This window comes from Coloeus monedula (genome assembly GCF_965178545.1).
Source record: "Coloeus monedula genome assembly, chromosome: 11".
NCBI lineage: Eukaryota > Metazoa > Chordata > Aves > Passeriformes > Corvidae > Coloeus > Coloeus monedula.
In genome coordinates, this window is record NC_138791.1 from 1,331,968 (window position 1) to 1,349,603 (window position 17,636).

Consider the following 17,636-nt stretch of genomic DNA (forward strand, 5'->3'; position numbering starts at 1 on the left):
ATGCTGTGGATGTGCAGACCTTGTCAAGAATTCTTCCTAATTTTGCACCAAACAGAGCAAGATGAGGAGCAGAGTGTCTGAATTACAGTTTTGCTGACCTTGAGTTCACAAGATTCTGTAACTGCTCTGAAGTGCAATCTTGGTGAATAATGTCATCAGCACCTTTCTGATGCAAAATAAATAGGAAAATTAAAAATAAGAAAAGGGGAAGAGGAAAGGGGAGAAGGGAAAGAAGAAGAAAGGTAAGAGGGAGGGGGAGAGAGGGGAGAAGAGAAAGGAAAAAGAAAAAATAAAGGAGAAAAAAAATCTCTTGTCAGGTTACAGCTGTGGTTGCAGCAAGCAGAACAAGGGCTTTGTCTGCTTCACTTCTGAGTTTGAACATGACAGAGACACTTCCCTTTTTGTCAGGAGCTCTCTGAAATGGGAACGAACACCCAGGCAAAGGCCTGTGTGATGTCCTGAGCTCTGCTTTTGCTTTGGAGCCTGTTTGTTTTGGGTAAACACTTCATGCTTGCCCTTGTAGCAAGTGTGGCAAAGGCAGTGGCAGAAATTCTGGGAGTTTAAAGGGCAAAAAACCAACAGACAATAACAGAAGCCAAAAAGGAATGAGTTGAAACCTGCTCGCAGTCGTAGCTGCACCTTTTTGAAAGCTCTTTTTGTTCCCAAGGATGCATTTATTTCATTCTACATCAGAAATTCCTCAAGATCTATTTCAACTGTCAACTTATAGCCAGCATCAAACACAGAAATGGCACAGGGATGACTTTTTGACAGCCAGTTTTTGAGAAAATGTAGCTGCAAAGGGAATTTTTTTTGCAAAGTCAAAGAGTCTTTCCAGGCCACACATTAAAATAATGGCAGAACTAAGTTCCTCAACAGATCTGAGTAATACAAACACAATTACGAGATCTTTTCTTTACATTCCTTTTTTGGAAAATATCTTTTTTCAGGTGAAAGGCAGAGCCAAACATTAATAATGCATCTTTCCCCTGTGGTAACTCAGCAAGTAAATGCAGTGAGAGACTTTTAAATGCTGGATCACTGACAGGCAACACCAAGTTCCCCATTCCCAGCCCTGTCATAGTATTCTGAAAAGATAGGTTTCGAGATCATTCACCCCAAAGTATTTGATTAGTGCCGCTTGTGTGCTTCAGTAAAGAGCTACTCACATGAATTAATTCAAGATACAGAGGATACTTCTTGATTACATGGGGCAATGGAAGACAGAGCTCGGGACAATAAAAGGCTTTATACGGGGATCAGGATTAGCTTTTCTGTGTGGGAATGGATCAGATTTATCACATAATTTAAACTGCACCTTCTCTGCTAAGAAGGCATTTCTGAAGAGAGAAATTCACTTTGTTGTCAATACAGACAAAAGAAAATGTCCTGAACAGGTTGAGGATCAAAACTCTTATGAAGAAAACTGAGCTAATGCCCATTCCAGAAGAGTGGGGCAGAGGTTTTAAAAGCTAAGACACTTCTTCAGTCCAAGTCCTCCCTTTGGGGTTGAGCCCTGGAGTGTCACATACAGGGAGGGCCCCACACGTGAAGGGAGGGATCTACCACAGGTCAGATCCTGCAGATTTTGCTGGGTTTGGTCCTGACTAAAAGCACAGATTGATACCATTGCCTTCATTCCTGGTATCTGGGTCCTTATAAACCTTTGCTGCCCTGGATTTTGCAAACACGTTTTCATCGCTTTTGCCTGACACAGATGAAGGACAGCTCCGAGGATCCTCAGTAATACCCGGGCCCTGCATCTCTGTGCACTCCTCCCACCGTGTGTGGCCTCTCAGGGATCCTCTCCAAGGCTGCCAGAGCAGCACAAACCTCAGGGAACCCGGCAGTTCATCTTTGTGGGATTGCTGTTCCTTGGGGAAGCTCCTGGAGCGAGTTACCTCCGAGAGCTGCAGTTCAGAAGAACCCTCAGCAGTTTGTCACGAGCTGCCAGTTACCCCATTCTGTGTTTTAACAAGTCTAAAATCTCAGTTCCTGCCGAGGAACTGGGAATAAACTACATTTGTCATTTGTACTAAGGACTTGTTTGACACGGAGTTCCTCCTTGTGTTCTAAGAGCCTGCCCAAGGGGAAACCTCTGAACAGCTGATTAACACTTTGCTGCTCTCAGAGCTGGTTCAGATCATTACTCTCCTCTGGATAAACGACCCAGATTAATTTTGACAAAGTAACATGCACAAAGAGATGTAGGAAAAATGTAGCTGCTTCTTTTTGTATTACATTTCCAGAACTTACATCTCCATCTCTTCTTTGGAGCAACAGCTCTTTCCCTTTTTACTTTTCCTTTTGAGTAGAATTCTAATTCATTTTTTGCCTCCAGCTACTCATTGACAGGGTCAGTTCTGGAAGCTTCTTTGTCTTAGAAGAGCTGTTCCCTCTGCCAGTCTGTAATCTCCCCCACGTAAGTGTTCACTCAGCGCTTTGCTGCCACAGTGTTTTTGTCATTCCCTATGTAAATTTTCAGGCTGTGATAGAGCCTCCTCTTGAGAAAACCCCAAATCCTCCAAAAGCAAGTACATCTCTTTTTTTAATTTTTTTTTTTTAACACTTCAACTGGAAAAGCTTCCAGAAGTTACTGCATTTCTCTCAGGTCTCTGAAGAGAGTGGGATTAATGCTTTTAAGAGTCCTGATCCATGTGAAACCTTGACTCACCAGCACACCAAGAGCCCTGTTTGTCTGACCAGCCACCGAGAGACTGGGGCTGCACATGTTCCTGTGAGCATTTTAGTTGAGAGCTTTTAGCAGCAACAGGAAACGTGCAGTGAAAGCCACCGACTGCCTAAGGACAGCATCCCCTCGGGCTGGAGTCCCTAAGGATGGCATCCCCTCGGGCTGGAGTCCCTAAGGACGGCATCCCCTCGGGCTGGAGTCCCTAAGGAGGGCATCCCCTCAGACTGGAGTCCCTAAGGACAGCATCCCCTCGGGCTGGAGTCCCTAAGGAGGGCATCCCCTCGGGCTGGAGTCCCTAAGGACGGCATCCCCTCGTTTCGCAGCCCTTGCTCATGCAAGACCAGGAAAAGGCAATATTTGGCAATCATGAAGCAGCAAATACATTTTTTCACCTAAGCTTGGACAGAAATAAGTCTGTTACCTTTTAACCTTCCCAGAGGTGAACAGAGCTTAACTCCAGGGCTTCCCAAGGCAGCTGCAGCACGAGGGGAGGGAGGCTGGAGTTCCACACACCAGGTCAGCTGCTAAGGACTTGCTGTGGCTCCCAGGCTGAAACTGTAAATACAGACTGTTCCTAATGATGGAGCCCAGCAGCAGCAGCAGCTTTCATCCCCTCCGTGTGCTCCCCAGCAGCATGAAAGAGAAGGGATAACAAAAGGGATAAGAAAAGGTTGAGCCTGCCTGACCTCAGCATTTTCTTGTTCAGCTTTTCATTTCCTGATTTGGAATCTTTACCTAAGACACCTTGAGGTTTAGTGTGGTTTCTTTGGACAAGAAGCAATTGGAATTGATTTGTCCATGTTGTGATGTGCTTTTCTTTTTTGGAAAAGGATAGAAGAGTACCCAGTCTGAATTTGCAAATCTATTTTTAAGTCTTGCTGCAAATAAAATGAAAGAACTTAAATTTCCCTCAGCTGTTGCCAGTGATAAAGATGGGGGGTGATTCTTCCCCCTTTTGTACAAATGGAATGTTATTTCTCCTTCTCTTCACACGTGTATATTTATATTCAGTGATATATTACCAGTTTCTCTTAAGAAAAAAAGGATATGGTAGAAATCTGAACAACTGCAGACTAATGAGAGTGAACTACAGTGAGTCAGAGCAAACCTGGGCGCTTCTAATTGCACTGGTAAAAATGTACCTTAATGACCACGGCATCAGAAATATACCCCTTTAATCACAGCTGTTTGCTCATGCCCTGCTTTGGTTAATGACTGCCTGAATTAACATTGCCCTTTTCTGCCTGCTATATACATTAAAATGTGATATTTCTGCGTGCTGATCTTGTCAGTGGATAGTGCAGCTGTCCTGGGGGCTGCACAATTTGCAAAAGCAGGTGAACTGCTCCACATCACTATTAAAGCCATAGGAATATATCCATTAAAAGGTGGTCTGGATGCAGGACAGGTGGGGAACCCAAGCCTGCAGGATTTATAGGTTGCTGCAATTCATGTGAAATGAGTAAATGGGGTTTTTTCCTTCAAGTTTTGTGGATGACAAAGACATACAGGGTATGGTGTGCCCTGCTTTCAAATTGTGATTTTATCCACTGGATTCAGATGGCATGAACAGAATACATACTGGAAATATGATTAGGTACTGATTTTTCAGGAAGTTTCTCCCCCTGCCTCCCCTTTTTTTTTAAATTTAAATTTCTCTTGGAAGGCAGAATTATTTTCCTAATGTAAAAATACTACTGTGCCATCTAAGTGATTTTCTGTTCCTGGCATTCTTGGAGGCAACATGCCAGTTACAGATGTGAAAAGAGAACAAGAAATGAATGATAAAAATCCTTGGTTTTCATCAATGGAGGTGTCCAACCTGAAATGCCTGTGGCAGGGGAATTTGGACAACACTCTCAGGGATGCACAGGGTGGGATTGTTGGGGTGTCTGTGCAAAGCCAGGACTGGATGATCCTTTCCAACTCAGGATATTCTATGAAATATCCTATGATTCTATGAAAAGAAATCCGTATTTCTGAGGGCTTTGTACTTTATCACAGTTGCTTAGTCTGACCTTTCTCTAATTTCTGTTCCCATGGATGTTTAAAAAAGAACAGAATATGATCTGATTTTCATGTTTCCTCATAATCTTATTCTGAAAAGCAGCGTTTGCTGAAATTTGCCAAGATAATTCAGTCTAACCATGGATATGGTGAGCATGGAAAAACTGACTCTGACCAATTAGAGCACAGAAACATATCAGAATGGAAATGTATGGAATTAAAATGGAATAAAACGTCTTAAAATGGAAAATAGTGGGTGAATTTGACTCTGGAAGCATAGGTAATTATTCATTTAAGTGATGTTTAAAAAAAAAACCCAACAGAAGACACACAAAAACCTCCGACAGTTTTCCATGAAAGCAGGTTTGCTTGTTAAGTTTTCATCCAGAAATGACTTGATGAAAACTTTGGTTTGGGTTTTTATTTTCTACAGAAATGCTGGTATTTGGCATACTTCATTGCTTTATAAGCTCACAAAAGCAGCACATTGCAATGAAGTCATGGAATCACAAGGAATGACGATGAAACTTGGAATCAGCTCTTTTAGCATTGTTATTTCTCCTTGCTTTCAGGGAATTTCTGAAGCTCTACTTTTGTTGGTGGGGGGGGGGGTTTTGTTTACTTTCCTCTTCCAGTACCCAGCTTCCTGCCCTGATGCCAAGGTTGTGGTTTGTGTCCCTGTGTTTTTCATCTTTATGCGATGGGAACTGTTTCCTTGTGGCACTTTTCTCCTCTTGCCCCAGGTATTTGGCACTGCAGCATGAATTCTTCTTCAGTCACAGGTTATCCCACAACTTAAAATATGATGTGGTAATAAAAGGTCCTTGATTCTAACTCTGGTTTGGCTTCAATCGCAGCTTAAGCACCGAGAAAAGATTTTCTGCACCATTTATAAAATAACTTTTTAATTAAGGCCGTACTCCAAATTGCATTATATTTATTGCTAAATTAGAGTTATAAGTTCCATTTAGTCCCTCTTATAAAATTACTTCGCACTTTCACAGCAAAATTCTTTCTGTTCTTGTTTGATTTCTCTCTGGAGAGTATGAGCCATGTCCCCAGCGCCGTGTGAGCCCTGCCCTTGGTGTCACTGCCACCCTGCCACTTCCCACTCCCCAAGGACAGCTGGGAGCCAGCTCTGTGAACAGCACACTCCTTCCTTTATGACCCAGCACTGGATTTGCCTCTTTCCCCAAAGAAGCAAAGGATTCCTTGCTAATTTGTCCCTTTTGTATTAGGGATATATTGATATCGTTATTATTTATCCCTGTTAAATGATCACTTTTATGTTTGAGGTGCTTGATGCCTTCCATTAACAGTGCTTTTTATTTTACAGGACACAAGGACACAGTCCTTTCCCAAGGATTCTGCACAAGAGGACACATTTGTTTTTTGCCTGCTAACATTCCCTGATATCACTTACCAAAACAAGGGAAGCACAAATCACAGAAACCAACAAAAGCACAAAGGAAAGGTTTTATGAAAGGCTCATTAGACTGAAGGCTTGGTTAAAGTTGCATACTTAGATGGATTAGTTCTGGACCTCACTTTGCAGGCAAACCTCCAGATTCAGCTACAGAACCTGGAGGAGCCAATTTATCATTTCTCTCATAAATCAAAAGGCAATTCCTACAAACAGTAATGATTGGTCCACTCAGGATCAGAGTCAGAAAATTAAAATTGAACTTTCTGCTGCCTTGTGGAGATGCCTTAAAATACGGTCTGTACTTTTATCATGCTTAGCTTGGGGTATTTCAAATACTTCAGGAGCTGGCCAGCATAAGAACAGCCCAATTGTCCCAGTGCCATCAAATCCAGACAGGCACCATGGGGTGGAGAAAGCCAGGAGGCTCCAAGGTTGACCTGAGAGCAGGTCAGGTACTCTCCCTTTATAGAAGACGGGTAGGGCTTCAGAGATCAAGTCTAAAGACATTCCATTTAACTAAGAAAAAAGTGTAATATGATCACATTTTACAAGAGATTATCATGAAAAAGATTCGTGGTAGGAAAAGGCATGAGGAAGTTTCATGCCTTTAAGTAGAAATCAAATAAACTGTTAAGAGAAATAAGATGTCAGGTCTTAAAAGTGGGTTATGTTTAACCAGGAGAGGGAAAAAACTGAGCCAGAAACACCAGAGTTCCTAAAAGATTTCAGGTGCTTTCTCCTTTTTCTTATTTAATACCTTAGAGTCAGGTCTCATCTCACAGGCATTATTTGGCTTGTGGGGGCCATGGTCCTGGTCAGCAGTGGGATTCCTATTTCTTTCTTTCTCCCAGGAATCTCCAAAGAGTGCAGCAAATGGGCCCCCAAGGATGTTGTTCTCTGGTATTATTCAGCTGATCCTCTGGAGAGGACCAGGCACTGCTGGGTGTGTGGTGAGCACAAGGAATGAGATCAGGAACATTTGTCCTGCCTTAGGACACAAGGAGAGGGGACACACATGTTAAGTACAGAGTGGGAAAGGGACTCAGACCTAAAACTAAAAGAGGAGACATTTAGATGAGATATTAGGAAGGAATTCTTGGCTGTCAGGGTGGGCAGGCCCTGGCACAGGGTGCCCAGAGCAGCTGGGGCTGCCCCTGGATCCCTGGAGTGCCCAAGGCCAGGCTGGACATTGGGGCTGGAGCAGCCTGGGACAGTGGAAGGTGTCCCTGCCTGTGGCAGGGGATGGAATAGGATCTTTAATGTCCCTTCCAACCCAAACCATTCAGGGGTTCTGTGACCTACATATAAACTCTAGCAACAGGATAAACTCGAATAGCAGGATAAAATTCCTTAGTGTCTAAACACAGCAGCAGAACCAAGAAGTGAGGGAAAGAATTAAGGGGGCAGGAGGGAGACTAAGAGAGAAATGCAACCAAGAAAGATGTGGCTTCGAAGAGAATTTTAAAAGAGAGAGATGGAGGGCGGAGTTAAGATTGAGCACAAATCACTGCATGACTGCTGGATCCTTGTTTTTAATATTACACTGACCTAATTAATTTTACATAGAAAAATATGTATCAGAGGCTTTTTCCTGGTCTTATCTTCCTTTGAAAAAAATTATTTCAGCTGTTTGCTCACCCATGGCATTATTAGCCACACCAAACCATTTTTGAAACAGTGACATTTCATGCTCAGCTTCTGCACAGACTTATAAATTTAACTCCGACAAACCACCCAAGTTAGGCAGCAAGTGCAAGAGCCAGGTTCTCAGAACAGGACAGGCAAACACAGAACAGGAAGGGACCCTCAGGGATCATCCAGTCCAGCTCCTGGCCCTGCACAGACACCCCAACCATCCCACCCCGTGCCTCAGAGCATTGTCCAAATGCTCCTGGAGCTCTGGCAGGCACAAGGACCAGGATTGTGCCTGCTTTCTGGTGGGCATCAAACAGCACATGAGCCTGTGAGCACCAGGGATGTGTCTCTGAGTCTGGACCAGGCTCTGAACACTCAAAAAGGGTCCTCTGCAGGGTACTGATTTGCCAGAAAATACCAAAACTTGAGACTCTCTAAGGTTTTTCCAAAGGGTAATGGGGTGTCCTAGCAGGGAAGTTGGAGTAGATGACCTCCAGAGGTCCCTTCCAGCCCCAACTGCTCTGTGATTTATCTCTTGCCAATAATAAATGAGTAAGAGAATCCTACTTATGAGCAACATTCCCTTTCATATTTAAATCTTCCCTGGCACTTTCCCAGGCAAGAATTAACCATGTGCTGCGTAGCTTATGGAAAGGGACAGTCTGAGGTAGGATGTTAGCAAGTAATAAGAATGCTATTTTGATGATTTTCATATTTTAAAAGGTTAGGCTTGATGTCACTTAATTTTCTAACTGAGCAAATCTGAACAAGCTGGGTCTGCTTTTACAATCTGTTGTCTTCACAGATGCAGATTGAATATATTATTGATTCTATGAATATGCTTATCTTCTAAGTTTACCTCGCCTTGTTAATTCAAGGAGCGTGGTGGAGCATACAGGCTTTTGGAGGGGCAGAGACAATCCCTGAGACACAGAGTCCTCCTTCCTCTTTCAGTGCCGAGCAGCAGCAACACCCAGAACACACCAGGAACACGGTGCAGGCTCCAGGTGCCAACCCCAGGGCACTGCTGAGGGCTCAATGTATTTTTCAGGCTAATTCATGGTTTCCTGTGGAGAGGGTTCCCAGTAGGTTTGTTTTGCTCCATGTCCTTTGTGGGCAGGTCAGGTTCATGATCTCGTTACTGGGATCCTGTGAGAAAACCCTCCCAAATCAGGCCGAGAACCCGGAGCAGCGCGTCCCTCCTCGAGCCATCACTCCCTGGTTGCTCACCCACCGCGGCTGGAGCTGAACGAGATACAGCTTTCCCTGTGGGAATGGAGGCATTTTCCTGCAACCGGGAAAATTGTCACCCTTAACGCGCCTCCTGCCTCCCTCGGCAGTGCTCATGGGTCCCGTGAACTCGGGCATTTCTGCCTAAAAAGGGGTGTTCCAAACAGATCCTCGCTGTAGGAGCTGTGCTGCTCCACTTCCCCCCTCCTTGCTGTGAAATGCTTAATGAACTTTTATTGTCTGCACATACTTTAATGAGTTTTGAGTGTCTTACTTTGCATTTTATTTTGCATACAAGAAGCAAGTTCACTTGCTTTACTTATTGATTTAACCCCTGATAAGTACTCTGGCTGCCTACTGCCGTGCAGGTTCCCTCAGTGAGATACTGTGATAATAATTTCTTTCCACACAGAGCCGAGTCAACTGCGCTTTAGCAAATACGTTCTGAACCAATAGTTTTCGGGAAAAAAAATATTTTCAAGAATTCTAATGAAAAATACTAATCAAGTTACTGGGAAGGAGGCTTGGTCTCTTCAGAGAGCAGCTAAAGACGTGTCTGTGAAGTCAGCATCTCCACTAGGACTGGAAATTAGTCTTCCTTACCTCAGTCACCTCGACAGTCAGAGCAGCCCTTCTCTGAACTTGTGTCAGAGCAAAAGTAACAGTTTTGCCAATGACTTATTTCTACCTAAAGCCAGAATGCCCCTGGAAAGCGCCAGACGAGTCGGGCTGTGGCTGCACCCTCCCCTCACGCCCCTTTTTCTCCCTGACTGCGAGAGGCAGAGGGAGAAGGCTGGGACAGACACCTTGTGCTTGGGAGCAGCGTTCCCAAACCTGCGGGGCACAGATGGGGACAACCCGGAGCCTGCAGCCTCCCCAGGAACGGGTCCCCCTCGCCCTCGCCCTGCGGCATCGGCCGCGCTCCTGAAGCGGCGCATCCCGGCAAAGGTGAGAACGAGTTCACCACGAAGGGTCGGGGCTTCAGTGACAGCAGAACAACCCCTCAGAAAATTTTATTAGCTGTAAGCTTGAAAAGTGGAAAGGTGGAGAGAAGAGGTAGAAAAATTAGAAAAAAAAAAAATAAGGAGACATAGAGAGGAAGGGAGGAGAAAAGCACGTCCTCACCTTCCTATCTTCTTCCTGCAGTATCTCCCCGTTTCCCTTTCCTACTCCCGGTTCTCACAAGCATTCCCAACACACACTTGGGATGATACAGGACCCAAAACCTCAGCAACTTTTCTTGGCTTGATGCAGTCTTAGCGGGAAGCAGCGTTTCACCAACAGAGGTTTTAGCGCCAGGGATGCTGACGGGAGAGGCGGAGGGCTCTGCTACCTGACTTGGGGCGTGCTGCTGGGGCGCCCGGCTCGGGGGGCCACCCCCGCTGCCACCCCCGCGGTGGGATCCCGCTCCCCAGCCCTTGCAGGGACAGCTCTGGTCCCGCAGGCCGGGTCCCCGCCCGCCCCCGCGCACAGCGCGCTGCTCCCCGCGCCGCCCCGGGGCCCCGCTCCCGAGAGCGCTCCCCGCGCCTCTCCCGGGGCTCTCCCCGCCGGGAAAGGGGCCCGGAGCCGCGCGGGGATGGGGCGCGGGCATGGGATGCGGGGATGGGATGCGAAGATGGGATGCAGAGCCGGGGATGCGATGCGCAGATGGGGCGCGGGGATGGGGCGCTCGCAGAGCCCCCGCTGCCCCCCGGAGGAGCGGCCGCCGTTACTTAAGCGCATCCCGGCGGCGGCGGCCGCGGCGGGGGAGGCGGGGAGCGGCGGGCCCGGCGCAGGGACGGCCCGCGCCCCTGCCCATGCCCGGCTCCGAGCGCGGCGGGGGCGCGGGCGCTGCCAGGCGACGGGAGAGCCCGGCTGCGGCGCGGGCAGGGCGGGACGGGCGCGGGGACAGCGCCGTGCGCCAGCGCGGCGGGGCCCGGGCGGCTCCGGGCGGCTCCGGCGGCGGCTCCGGCTCCCCCGGCCGGCGGCCCTGCCCTCCTCGGCGGCGGGGGCCGAGCGGCAGCAATGGCGGCGCGGGGCCGCCGCCCGCCCGGGCAGCCGCGGCTCTAGGAGGGGACGCGCCGGGCCGCGGGGCGCCGCTTTCCGCCGGGGTATTTATTCCTCCCCTCTCGCTTAAGTTGCCAGCGGAGCGCGCTGGCCGGCGCCTGCCCCCCCCGCGCCGCGGAGGTGCGGGGCGGCCATGGAGAGCCCCGCCGAGAACCCCAGCAAGGCGGCCGAGTACCTGAAGGAGCTGAACAAGATTATCGAGACGCAGCAGGAGCTGCTGGAGAAGCAGAAGCGGAGGATAGACGAGCTGGAGCAGCAAGTGGCCAAGTTGTACCACGAAAATGCCTGCCTGCAGGACGAGCATCACCGGCACCTGGCCACATGCCGGCTCCAGCAGGGCGTCCCCCCCGCGCCCCCGGGGGTGCTGAGCGCCATCCAGGAGAACGCCAGGCACGAGAAGTAAGCGCTGCCCGCCTTTCTTTGCCCCTTTTTCGCGGACGGGGTTTCCCTAGCGGGGTTCCCCTTCCCTTTCCCCTCCTGCCTTCGGGTGCCCGAAGCCGCCCCGCGTAGCCGCGCTGGGAGCAGCGGGACTCCCTGCGGGGTGTGCCCCGGGGCGAGCCCCGGGCGGCTCGGGGGACAGCGATGGGGTGCGGAGGGGTGGCCCCAGCCTCCGTCCCCCAGCCCGTGCGGGTGCCCGTGTCTCACTCGTTCTCTGGCCGGGGTCCCGGGGGGTTTCGAGCCGCGGCGGCACACGGCTGTCCGGCGCACGGCTGTCCCTGCGGCCACCACTGCCCCGGGCCCCGCCGCCCGCGGCGCTCGGGGGATGCCCTGGGCAGAGCCGCGGTACCGGGGCGCTGGGAGCAGCGGGGCGAGCCCTGCCTTTCCGCCCGTAGCGTGTTCGCTGCCGCTGCGAGCGCCGTGGCGACCAGGGGTACCCAGCGCGGGGAGCTGCTCGCCCCCCGGGAGATGCCCCGCGGCGCTGCCGAGGAGCGGCCCTTGGCTCCGGCCGCTATCGAAAGTGACCCGGCCAGGGGTCAGTAAACATTGGCCGCTCGCCACCGGCGGGCTGGCCCGAGCCAAAGACAGCTCGCCCCGTTCGGGCCGCCTTCGCTCCCGGCCGCCGCATCTATTCCAGCCTCTCTAAGCTGTAATTAATCGTCTGCGTCTCTCCAGCGCTGGGAAAGCCGCTTAGTTGCACCGTTCCGAAGCGGTAGGGATTCGGGAATAGCAAGAGCTGAGGTCGGCGCTTTCCCGGCGTGTTTTTACTTCTGGAAAAGTATTTCAGGCTCGGCTTTCCCGGAGCGGAGTGGGAAAAGCATGCATGGGATTACGAGCCCACTCCGCTGCTTGACACAGCACAATGGGCTGTTTGTGATCCGCTGCGCTCGAATTCCTTCGGTTTATAAATACAGACGCGGAGGCTCCCGGCCGCCGCCAGCCCCCGGGATGCGGGATCGCCTGCTCCGGGCAGGCGAGGGATGCCCGGCAGGGAGGGCGAGCCCCGGGCCGTGCTCCGGCCGCGGGATGCCCGGGATGCCCGTCCCGCTGCGGGAGGCTCCGCTGGCTCGGTCCGGCCCTGCCGGGGCCCCGGGCAGCGGCTCGGGCAGCCCCCGCTGGGCTCGGCCGCATCTCCCTCCGGAGAGCGGTGTCGGGCAGGGATATCCCGGGGAGCTGTCCCGGATGCCGAGAGCTCCCGCCGGCAGGGTGGGAAGCGCTGCATCTGTGCTCGGAGTCGGGGGTGCTGGTGCTCCGAAGCAGCGTTTTCTCAGCGTGCTGCTGCTGTGGAGGGTCGCCGGTCACTCACTCAGTGTTCCCTGTGCCTGCTCCCGTTTCCAAGCCTTGCCCCTGGCCAGGGGAGCAGAGTGGGAAGGGACGGGGGCCTCTGCCTCCCCAGCGCCCTTCTTGCTGTCAATGTTAACAAGGCTGTGGCGCTGGGGTAATCACTTTAGGCTTTTTTATAAACAGAGCTGTCTCTCTGAAAGTGAATATCTCCTTTAATAATCTGGAGAGCATGCTGTCATTTATGAGTCAATCAATCCCTTACGGAGAAAGGGCTGTTTCCAGAAAACATGGATTATTTACACGAATCCTATCCTGTGTATCCATGTCCAGTACCCGAGGATTTTTGTGGCCGTGCTTGTAGTACAAGATGTCAACTCAGCTATCTTGTCCCATTTGTCTCTTGTAAATGACATTACCAAAAATTGTACAAATGGCTTGCCTTGTTTGATAATATTTCTCCTCTGCAGCCCAAGACTCCTTTGCAGAGCCCTCCTTGGGCAGGCAGCTCTGGGGACTCGGAGGCTTTTAAGTCTCTTAAGTGGATTTGATGCTGGGATCAGAATTAATCTGGGATATTTATGGCAGAGTTGTATTGCTTTGAGGCAGAGCCTGGAGGCTTAGTGGGGAAGCTGGGAGCCAGCCCTGTGCATCTGGCCAGGCCCTTGGCCCACGTGCATGCCTGGGGAGCCACAGCTTCAGGGCCACCTTCATCTGAGCAATGCTGTTGTCCCCTCTCCCCCTCTCCAAAATTGTCCTCCCTTGGGAGGGAACCCCTTCTTCTCTCCGGGTGGCCCTGCCTGGCTGGGTGGGTGGCTCACCCCCGTGGGCCTGGCACAGCAGCTGTGACAGTGGCTGCTGAGGTCCCACGCTGGCCAGGAGCAGGGACAGGAGCCACCCGTGGCAGTAGTTTATTCTCTGGCTGGATACAAAAGATGGAGGAAGTCTCCAACTTGGAAAATAGAGAAGGATACCCTTGTTTTAAAGACTTCTCCCAGTCCCACAGTTCCCTCAGCTTCCTGACAGCCCAGCCTGCAGGTTCCAGGGGTCTGTAGCTTGCCTTTCAGAAGCTCAGCCGCAGTTTCCTCAGACCTAAATGTCCCATTCACCTTGGGTATGTTTGGGTGGGGAATGGGGATCCGTTGTTTGTTGACGTTCTGTGTCAGGTGCCAGTGATGCTGAAATGGGGATCTCTGGTTTTGGGGGAGAAGGGATGTGTCCACCTTGTTCCCTCCTATCCCAGGGCACATCCTCCCCATCCTTCTCTCTCCAGAAGCAGCTTCGTGCCCTGCCACCATCAGTGACCACTGCTCCTCCTGACCCTTCAGTACTTCACAGCTAAAAAGAATGGAATCCTTTTTAAAGGAAACCAGGCTTCTCTTAGACGAATACACTGAGAAATCAGTGCTTTTAGAAGTTCTCTTGTACCTTGACTTGAACAGTCTTTCTAAACTGCTTAGACTGCAGTCCTGCAGCAGTTCCACCTGTGTGAAGTGGCTGTGGCTCCCTGGCAGGGGTTCCATATTGCCAGATGTGGTTACCTTGTATAAAAGGAAGTATGGAAATGCTATACAAGATAATATGGTTATGGTTAATAAAAGATAGTAAAAAAAACCCCCAAACCCAACAACCAAACAACAAAATCCCCACAAGTCCTAAAAGTTTTCAGTTCTTACAATGGAAAGAATATACAGGTGAAGACTGCTTAAATAATTTGGACAAGCTGGTGTAATTGTAGAAATTCTGTAGCTTGTGAGGAGGGGAACTGTTAATGAACCTTGAGACAGATTTCTGGAAGAAAAAAAACCCCAGTCCAGTAATGTATCTATATAAATATATGGTAATAATCTGGTTTATGCACTTCCAGAAAATCCCAGAGTGAAAAGAAAGTTTCTTTTGTGCCAGTTGCTGATGGAAGAAGGGAGGGAGGAGCAGAAGGCTGGATGGTTGGGTGCAGGTGTGCTTCTTATCCCGCAAGGACAGACCAAAAAAGGTTTGGGGGCGGTCCCATTAATTTTGCAATAACTAGCTGAGAGCAAATCAACGTTAAAATGCACAGATGGAATTGAGAATAGTTGGTTACAAGGCTTTGTTAGATGTGATGAATCAGCATAAGGAAGATAACAATAGGTGTTTAACTCATTAGGATAACAATAGGTGTTTAACTCATTAAGGTGTTTAACTCCGAGTTGTGTAAGGCTAATTTTCAGTGAATCCCTTTCATTTAACGTTTGAGAAGCAGCAAGAGCTTCTAGAGCACACCATTTGGTGTAATTCAGTAATGCCCTTTTTTTGGGGTGTAAAACCACATGCACTGTGTTTTCTCAACTCTATCTGAGGATAGTTTTTTGTGTCTGGGAATTCAGCACTGTCCCCTCGCAGCTTAGGGAGGGATGTTTGTGCTTATCCTAATCAAGTTAAAAACCGTGCTGCCTTTCCACGGAGAAAGTGCCTGGTGAGAGGCTGAGGAGGAGGGAGAGGAGAGTTGTCTGCTGAGACAGAACAATCTGAAGGGGCTGTTGTTCGCAGCTCGGTCTGAATTCTGCACCTGGCCTGGCTGATTTATTTTTAAATGAATCTAGGGCTGGTTTTGGTCTCTGGGCCAAGACAGCCCCGGTTTGGAGCTGTAAGACACCCTCGGTGTGTTTGGGTCTGGGTGAGGTGTGCTGGGAGCAGCGGAGTAGCTGAAGTTGTTGCTCTGGTGACAGTCACATGTGAAGGCTGCGTTGTGCCCTACATAAGCCGAGCTTGTGACTTTGCCTGTCGCTGCCGGCGCTGGGAGCTGCCCTGCACACAGCCTCAGCAGAAGCCAAAGATTGCATTAGTGTAGAGACCAGCAGGGCTTTTTCCTCCCTCCAGAGATGTCCTTTGCTAAGACAGGCTGTTCAAATGACGTAAATCCCATTTCCCTGCCTGCGCCGCGCTTGAGCAGCAGCTTATTTTTGTTTGCTGTGCTGAAGTGGAGGTACCCAGCATCTGCTAAAGTAGGCTCGTGCTTGGGCAAGCTTCTGCTTTCTCTGCCTGCTTGGCAGCAAGGATGGAGCTGAAGTGCTGCTGCTGGGTCCTGTTTCTCCATCAGCTGCGTGGGGAAGTGTGATGTGTGGCTGCGAGGCTGCAGTGCCAGTGCAGTTCTTAGCAGGAGATGCACCTCTGCTGGTTTATCTGGCCCAGCTCCCGAGGAATACATCCGTGTGGAAAGCACAGGCTGTGTCCAGGATGAACAGATTATTCCTGCAGGGCGCTGTGTGTTCTGTCAGCCCTGTAGCAGGTAGGGATGGTGCAATTCCAGCCTCGGGCAGAAACTTCTGTCTTCAAATAACTTAAAAGAACCCTGTTCCCTTCATTTTCAATGCATAACTGGAATGGTGTGACTGCTGAGCCCTGAGAGTGAGGGTTTCACACTGAAGGGAGTGCTTTTGCTTTTGCTTTTGAAGCCCTCATTTTGGAGTCATTAGTGTGATTTGGACAGCAGCACAGGGGTGAGCATCCTTTAGAACAGGCATTTGTGGTTCTGGCAGGCTGCAGGAAATCAATAGTGTGAGGATGTGTAATAACATGTGAACTTGCTAACTAAACTCAGCTAAATTATTCTGGATCTCTGAAATATTGGTAAATTCTTGTACTTAATATCTGCTAAATGTTAAGCTAAATGATAACACGTATAGACAAATTCATTTGAAAACTGATGTATACTGTATAATCAATAAAACAAGGCAGGGAGGGGGGTGCCAGGAGCAGTGATGACAGAGCAGAGTGCTGGTATCAATGAAGTTCCTGGGAAGTCAGAGGGGGGTAGGGAAAACATGGTCCAGAGAAAGGACAGCAGAAATCCATGTTGTTTTGGGAGAGGAAAACCAGTGTAGCAGAAAGTAACCCATCCTGTAACACGATAGCTTTAAAGATGGTTTCAGAACTTGAAGTAAATATGTCCCATTCAGAGCAGAGCAGTCCTGAAGGATTACCAGGACTCGCTGGATCTGGAACCCTCCTCTGATGAAGCCTTTTATTGTGCTAACACACAACACAGCTTTTGAGCTTCCCAACTTTGGAGCTTTAAGAACAAAGTACATTTTCGTGCTCCTTGGTGCTTTGATGGCCTTCCTTAGGAATTCACTGTTGAGGAAACTGAAAAGCTCTTCCAGAGATGTGTTTTTGGAAAAGATCTGGCAACGTGCGTGGATCTGGGTGAGCCAACGAGAGCTGCTGTGATTACTGTGAGCCAGGTGTGTGAATGAACATCCCCTTCCCTCTCTCCCAGCCCCTCACTCCAAGCCAGCCTGGATCTGCTGCTCTGTGCACACACACGTGGAGTTCACAGCAGGACACTGCTGAATCCCCTTCCCATCCAGGGTGGGTAAGGGAAGCCCTTACCTGGTCTGTACTGCCAGTCTTTGCTGGTTGTTGTCAGAAGCCACAGCAGCCAGAGGAACAGGATGGCCCCTGTGGAAGGAGGCTCTCCCTGCAGCAGCTCTGTCTGTCCTTGGCTTCTCAGAGGTGGGCAAGTTTGGGATGGTGCCTCAGGCAATGGCTTTGGGCTCAAGCCTAAAAGTCAGCATTGCTTCTTTAGAACTGAGCTTTCTGTGGAGAGAGGGATGCTGAGCTGTGTCCAGTGACAAACCTTTGGGAGAAGGTGGAGTACAGACATGCACACTTCTGAACCTTGCAGCCTTCTCGCCCTGGTTATTTGCTCAGGAGAACAAGGCTCCCTCAGTGCTTAGGGGAGGTGTCTTCTGGCACAAAAATAAATTGCAGCTTTTTTGAAAACCTGAAGCAAGATACAGCACACCCAAAGAAGTATCTTTAGGAAGAGCTGATTTGAGAGCAGATCACAGAAGCTCTGAAAGAAGAAGAGCAAGGCATTTCAAGGTGTTTTCCTCCAGC

At 49.7% G+C, this 17,636-nt stretch overlaps 1 protein-coding gene across 4 annotated transcripts in view; it reads left to right on the plus strand.

The window, feature by feature from the left end:
• The first annotated feature begins 10,998 nt into the window (after positions 1 to 10,998).
• Positions 10,999 to 17,636, plus strand: part of IQSEC1 (IQ motif and Sec7 domain ArfGEF 1) — a 281,844-nt gene continuing 275,206 nt past the window's right edge. For all 4 annotated transcript variants that reach the window (XM_082288714.1, XM_082288716.1, XM_082288715.1 and 1 more), the window contains exon 1: positions 10,999 to 11,435. In XM_082288714.1, the coding sequence (XP_082144840.1) occupies positions 11,170 to 11,435 (266 nt within the window). In that variant the 5' untranslated portion in view covers positions 10,999 to 11,169. The remainder of the gene's footprint in view (positions 11,436 to 17,636) is intronic.